The sequence below is a fragment of the Silurus aristotelis genome, assembly GCF_946808225.1.
Source record: "Silurus aristotelis genome assembly, chromosome: 5".
NCBI classification, from domain to species: Eukaryota; Metazoa; Chordata; class Actinopteri; order Siluriformes; family Siluridae; genus Silurus; species Silurus aristotelis.
In genome coordinates this window covers 102,501-110,000 of record NC_139578.1, presented here as the reverse complement: position 1 = coordinate 110,000, position 7,500 = coordinate 102,501, and the positions used below count along the sequence as shown (strand labels likewise).

The window sequence follows — 7,500 nt, the reverse complement described above, 5'->3', positions numbered from 1 at the left end:
GGTTAGGGTTAGGGCCAGGTATAGTTGGTCTTCCAATGGAGTTTTTTAAAGCCCAGAAGGCCATCAAAACTGCTGTCAAAAGCATTAGCATTGAGACTGACGAAGGTGATGGAGCAGATCATTCACCAGGACCAGATGTACTGTGTGCCTGGCAGGTCGATATTTGATAGCGTTTACTTCATTCATGACATTTTGGACGTCTCCAGGCTATTGGGCGTGAGGACTGGTCTGATTTTCCTAGATCAGGAAAAGGCTGGAATCCCAGACTGGGATGGTGGAATCCCAGACTGATGTAAATATTTTAATTGATGTTTTAGAAGACTTTGGTGTTTTATCATCAGCAAAAGTAAACTGGGGAAAAAGTGAAGCAGTTTTAGTCTGGGGTGGGGAGCCGACACTCCCAGGAGGCCTGGTATGGAAAAGAGGTGGTTTTAAATACTTGGGTGTCTACCTTTTAAGTAAAAACTGGGAAGGCACTGTAGAGCACATTAAGGGCAGACTGAGCAGGTGGAAGCGGCTGGTTCCAAAGATGTCCTACAGGAGGTGAACACGGGTCATCAACAACCTGGCAGCGTCGTCTCTCTGGCACAAGCTGGCATGTGTGGATCCGCCGCCAGACCTGCTAGCAATCATCCAGGCTCTGCTTGTGAACTTCTTCTAGGATGGTCTGCACTGGATTCCGCAGAGTGTCCTCCATCTGCCCAAGGTGGAAGGGGCCCTAATAACCGGGCCCAGGAAATTGGTTTGGAGGACAGCAGCCGGTGAACTTTTGCACATGGTGGGAGGACTGGGACTGGACAGAACTTTGGTTTTAATGGAAAAACACACATTAGATATCTCTGGATTACCAATCTTTTACCTTAGACATAAAATATGGACTTTAAAAAAAAAAAAAGGTTAAAGTCTGTGGAACACTACACTGGCTAATGGAGGAGCCCCTGGTCTATGGAAGTCATCTGGACATCTCCGGTACGACCACACCCACACCCACACTGTCTATAGCTATGATTTCCTTTAAGATCATCAAACTCCAAGAGCTGGTGAACATCGCAGGGACAGACCTGTCACGAGGGGATGACCTGGCGGCACATATGGGACTCCATTCTCTGTGTATCGCTAAGCAGCCCCTACACCGCTGGAGGTCTACACTAACAGCAAAGGAGCATGTTCAGCTGAAGGACTATGAAGTCGGTATGAATTTTTCTTGTCAGAACTCTAATGCAGTGGTTCCCAACCCCCGGGTCATAGACCGGCACCGGACTGTGGATCAGTTGGTACCGGGTCGCACAGAAAGAATAAATAACTTAAATTATTTCCGTTTTATTTATTATCTGATTCTGAACAATGTTTTATTTTGGAAAATGGCTGGATTTTCTCCTCCACATGTGTCTATGACTCACTCTTGATGCAGGTCATGATGCCTCGGTCACATGTCTTACCTTCATCCACTACCTTCTTAAAGGAGCTCCGGCCACTAACACATAATACATTACCACTAAACTTAAACCCCCAAGAGCGCAAAATGATCAAACAACAACACAGTGAATTCACGTTTATTATTAGATTTAGAAAATACCAGTTTTTATGGTGGTATTATTTTATTTTGTTGTATTTATCCACCACCCCTTAAAGACCAGTCCGTGAAAATACTGTCTAACATTAAACTGGTCCGAGGAGCAAAATAGGTTGGGGACCACTGCTCTAATAAGACAGAGGGTCGCACAACACTGCCCCCTAGTGTTCACTGCAGCAAATGACCAATGATCTGCTCATGAACTGCATGTTTTTTTCTTAAAATAATAACAGCAGCAGCATTCAGACCTCTGTTAAATATCTCCAATGAATCATTAGGGACATTTAAAAGAAAAAAACCTACAAGACCCTGAGTAATAAGTCTTTTCCCCTCTTTTATAACGGGGCGTTAACTGTCCTCAGCATGACCAGACACATTCAGAATGAGGTCTGAAGGTAAATAACACACACCAGCCATTAATTACAGTGATTCTGATTAAAACCTGATAAAAGGCAGCTGTTGCTGTAGGATTTACTTGAATGTTAGTTGGTGTGTTCTACTTAGAGCTACAAATAGTCTCCAAAGAAACTGTGAGACTTGTGAGACTGTTGAAAGGAAGCAATCAGGAGAGGGATATAAAACAATATGTAAGGCACTGAATGGATCATGGAACACTGTTCATCATTCATTATCAATAAATGAACAAAATGTTGCACCACAAAGGCCCTGCAAAGATCAGGGCGACCTCCATAGCTGATAAGAGGACGAGGAGCAACCTTGTCAGGGAGGCTACCAAGAGACCAACAGCAACGCGAAGGAACTACATCAATTTCTGGCAGGTTCTGGTCACTCCTTACATCTGACTACCATCTTCTGTATTCTGTACAAGTATGAGCTTTGGGGTAGGGGGCAAGAAGAACCTGCAAGTCTGTTTGAATTACACCAAAAGATATATTCAGTTTTCACAAACAATGTGGGAAAATGGGGTATGATCTGATGAATCAAGAACTGAACTTTATGGAAATAATTCCAAAATGCATGTTTGGTTTAAAGCCAATACAGTGCAGTGTGTGTGTGTGTGTGTGTGTGTGTGTGTGTGTGTGTGTGTGTGTGTGTGTGTGTGTGTGCATCCATGTTTATTTATATGTTTGTAAATTCAATTATTAGAGTGAAATTTTCCTGTTAAAGTGATTAAATATTGATGATTGCTAGCGTATTTCACAAATTGAGTGTGTGTGTGGAGGTTGAAGGTTGGTGTTAGGGCTGGTGTTGTAGTTAGAGGTTGGTGTTGGAGTTGGAGGTTGGTGTTGGAGTTTGGTGTTAGGGCCGGTGTTGGAGTTTGGAATTGGAGGTTGGATTTAGTGTTGATGTTGGAGGTTGGTGTTAGGGATGGTGCTGGAATTGGAGTAAGAGCTGGAGTTGGTGTTGGAGGTTGGTGTTAGGGCTGGTGTTGGAGTTTGGAGGTTGGTGTTAGTGTTGGAGGTTGGTGTTAGAGTTTGGAGGTTGGTGTTAGGGCTGGTGTTGGTGTTGGAGGTTGGTGTTGGAGGTTGGTGTTAGGGCTGGTGTTGGTGTTGGAGGTTGGTGTTAGGGCTGGTGTTGGAGATTGCTGTTAGGGCTGGTGTTGGAGATTGGTGTTAGGGCTGGTGTTGGAGGTTGGTGTTAGGGCTGGTATTGGAGTTTGGAGGTTGGTGTTGGAGGTTGGTGTTAGGGCTGGTGTTGGAGATTGGTGTTAGGGCTGGTGTTGGAGGTTGGTGTTAGGGCTGGTGTTGGAGGTTGGTGTTAGGGCTGGTGTTGGTGTTGGTGTTGGAGGTTGGTGTTAGGGCTGGTGTTGGAGATTGGTGTTAGGGCTGGTGTTGGAGGTTGGTGTTAGGGCTGGTGTTGGTGTTGGAGGTTGGTGTTAGGGCTGGTGTTGGAGGTTGGTGTTAGGGCTGGTGTTGGAGGTTGGTGTTAGGGTTGGTGTTGGAGATTGGTGTTAGGGCTGGTGTTGTAGATTGGTGTTAGGGCTGGTGTTGGAGGTTGGTGTTAGGGCTGGTGTTGGTGTTGGAGGTTGGTGTTAGGGCTGGTGTTGGGAGTTTGGAGTTGGAGGCTGGAGTTAGTGTTTGAGGTTGGAGTTGGAGAAGGAGGAAATAAAAGCGTCCGTCCTTGACAAAAACAATTTGTGTAACAGAACGCGTTTTTATTTCCTCCTTCTTGTTTATCTGCACATAATAAAGTTTTTAAAGTAGATAAGCAGTAGGGAAACATCTTTGCTCTCTGCTCAGGTGTGTAGTGAACTGTGACGTAATACGTTTGTGGAACACCATCAGGGTGATAAATATAGCTAATTGTTTCTCTATTCATTTAACTGCAGCTGAAAACCAGCTAAAATTATAATATATAACAAAGCTATTTCTGTTATTTATAAGTAAATGTGTGTAATGTTGTAAAAGTTTACTCACACTATATTTATATCTGATCAAACACGTTCTCTTTTTTGCCATTTTAAAGATAAGTTTGAGAAACAGTGTGAGGACCAGTGCTGTGCAGATGGAAGATGAGGATGAGGAACAGTGTGAGGACCAGTGCTGTGCAGATGGAAGATGAGGATGAGGAACAGTGTGAGGACCAGTGCTGTGCAGATGGAAGATGAGGATGAAGAACAGTGTGAGATGTGGGTGTGTTGTGAGCCTCTTGGCCTCCCACAGGGCGGGGAAGGTTGTGGTGTGTGAAGCTCGGAAGTGAGAGCACAGTGTGGAGGAGCTCAGGGTGCTGGAGGAAGAAGGTTGGAAGTTCACGGTTTCTCTTTATGACGGTGAAGTTTGGTGTCGCCGGTGTGTTTGTTTTGATTTGCGCTCGTGCTGCGCTCGTGAGGACGGAGCAGGTGATCAGTGTACATCCGCTCAGCGCGTGTGGTCCGCTGGAGGATCTCAAGGAGGATCTGAGGAGCATCTGAGGAGCAAGGACTTTAGCTTCACAGCTCAGTGTAGATGAAAGTCCTGATGGAGCATTAAAGCAGGTGAGAGTCCAGCGGTTTAAAGCCCCTGATTTTCTCAGAGACGCAGTACGGGTGTGTTTATGATCTCAGTGCTTTTACTTTTCACACCTGTTGAGGAATTACACAGCTACAAATATTAATATTCACAATCTGTTTATAAGCCACACATTTATTTATTTATTTATTTATTTATTTATTTATTTATTTATTTATTTTGTTTTGTTTTGCTTTCGCTTTTGTTTACTTACTGATTTAATAGAACTGTTTCTTCAGCGCGAGCGGTTTTCCAGCTTGGCACTTCCTAGTTCAATCAGAACAAGTGTGAACATGTACTCTTCTTTTCCCCTCTTCTTTTTTTTACATTCCCTCCCTTTTTTCTCTCTCTATCACACACACACACACACACACACACACACACACACACACACACACCTGCTCTGTTCTCCAGGTGCTGTGTGATATGTGGTGTGTTCTCGAGGGCCATGATGAGCGTCTCAGAGAGCAGAAGCGTCTCAGACGTGTCCTACATTCTGAACATTCGTGTGAGTGTGTCCTTCAGGACGCGTCCGTCCTGCACGGTGCGGGTGTGGAGCAGCACCACGGCGGCTCTGGTGGTGCAGCGCATCGCTGATCTTCTTAAGTTGGACTCGTCTCAGTCGTACGAGTTGGTGGAGGTGAGAGAACATGCAGAGGACAAGCATGTGCTCCAGATGGACCACTGTCCTGTGGATCGTCTGCTGCTTTGGCCACAGGGACATGAAGAACATCAGGATCGTTATTATTTTAACTTTCAGGAGGCTAAACATGACCCCTGTTGTGACGTGAATGACCTGTGCTGCCTGAGCGAGCTTACTGAGGACCGCATTCTACAAACTCTTCGCTGTCGCTTCTACAAGGGCAAAATCTACACTTACGCCTGTAACATCCTCATCACAGTAAACCCCTTTAAGTTCCTTCCCATCTATAACCCCAAATATCTGCAGAAGTACAACAACTGCATTCTGGGAAAAGAAGATCCTCACATCTTCGCTGTAGCGGATGCTGCGTTACACGCCATGCTGAACAATCAGACCAATCAGTGCATCGTCATCTCCGGGGAGAGTGGCTCAGGGAAAACACTGAGCACCAACTTTCTCATCCACTGTCTGACCACGCTGAGCCAGAAGAGCTGCACCAGCGGCGTGGAGAGGACCATCCTAGGAGCTGGACCAGTGCTGGAGGTACTTATTCATATCTCTAACACATCCTCAGGTCAGGGTTCAGTACAGATGATCAGCTCCACACTGAGCAACTCGTTTTATTAGAGTAGTATTTAGAGTAGAGAATTTAGAGTAGAGTAGAGAATTTAGAGTAGAGTAGAGAATTTAGAGTAGAGTAGAGAATTTAGAGTAGAGTAGAGAATTTAGAGTAGAGTAGAGAATTTAGAGGAGAGTAGAGTCTTTAGAGTAGAGTGAACTTTGCTCTTCACCATGACTTCAAAGCCTTCACATACCGGTTTACTCTGAAATACTCTACTCTAAAATACTCTACTCTACTCTAAATTACTCTACTCTAAAATACTTTACTGTAAAATACTCTACTCTAAATACTCTACTCTACTCTAAAATACTCTACTCTAAATACTCTACTCTACTCTAAATACTCTACTCTACTCTAAAATACTCTACTCTAAATACAAAATACTCTACTCTAAAATACTCTACTCTAAAATACTCTACTCTAAAATACTCTACTCTAAATACAAAATACTCTACTCTAAAATACAAAATACTCTACTCTAAAATACTCTACTCTAAATACAAAATACTCTACTCTAAAATACTCTACTCTAAATACAAAATACTCTACTCTAAAATACTCTACTCTACTCTAAATTACTCTACTCTAAAATACTTTACTGTAAAATACTCTACTCTAAATACTCTACTCTACTCTAAAATACTCTACTCTAAATACAAAATACTCTACTCTAAAATACTCTACTCTAAAATACTCTACTCTACTCTAAAATACTCTACTCTAAATACAAAATACTCTACTCTAAATACTCTACTCTAAATACAAAATACTCTACTCTAAAATACAAAATACTCTACTCTAAAATACTCTACTCTAAATACAAAATACTCTACTCTAAAATACTCTACTCTAAATACAAAATACTCTACTCTAAAATACTCTACTCTAAATACAAAATACTCTACTCTAAAATACTCTACTCTAAAATACAAAATACTCTACTCTAAAATACTCTACTCTAAAATACAAAATACTCTACTCTAAAATACTCTACTCTAAAATACTCTACTCTAAATACAAAATACTCTACTCTAAAATACTCTACTCTAAAATACAAAATACTCTACTCTAAAATACAAAATACTCTACTCTAAAATACTCTACTCTAAAATACAAAATACTCTACTCTAAAATACAAAATACTCTACTCTAAAATACTCTACTCTAAAATACAAAATACTCTACTCTAAAATACAAAATACTCTACTCTAAAATACTCTACTCTAAAATACAAAATACTCTACTCTAAAATACTCTACTCTAAAATACAAAATACTCTACTCTAAAATACAAAATACTCTACTCTAAAATACTCTACTCTAAAATACAAAATACTCTACTCTAAAATACAAAATACTCTACTCTAAAATACAAAATACTCTACTCTAAAATACAAAATACTCTACTCTAAAATACTCTACTCTAAAATACTCTACTCTAAAATACAAAATACTCTACTCTAAAATACTCTACTCTAAAATACTCTACTCTAAAATACTCTACTCTAAAATACAAAATACTCTACTCTAAAATACAAAATACTCTAAAATACAAAATACTCTACTCTAAAATACAAAATACTCTACTCTAAAATACAAAATACTCTACTCTAAAATACTCTACTCTAAAATACAAAATAATCTACTCTAAAATACTCTACTCTAAAATACAAAATACTCTACTCTAAAATACTCTACTCTAAAATACTATACTC

General features: G+C 41.0%; 2 protein-coding genes across 2 annotated transcripts in view; one reads left to right on the top strand and one right to left on the bottom strand.

The window, feature by feature from the left end:
* The window catches only part of myadmb (myeloid associated differentiation marker b), a 99,827-nt gene that overhangs the window by 6,084 nt on the left and 86,243 nt on the right, over window positions 1–7,500 (bottom strand). The gene's annotated exons all lie outside the window — the stretch shown is intronic.
* LOC310725843 (myosin IXb) overlaps window positions 4,022–7,500 on the top strand; it is a 28,107-nt gene continuing 24,628 nt past the window's right edge. Inside the window, 2 exon segments of the mRNA XM_083540923.1 lie at window positions 4,022–4,508; window positions 4,936–5,707. Coding sequence (XP_083397049.1) covers window positions 4,970–5,707 — 738 coding nt within the window. The 5' untranslated portion in view covers window positions 4,022–4,508; window positions 4,936–4,969.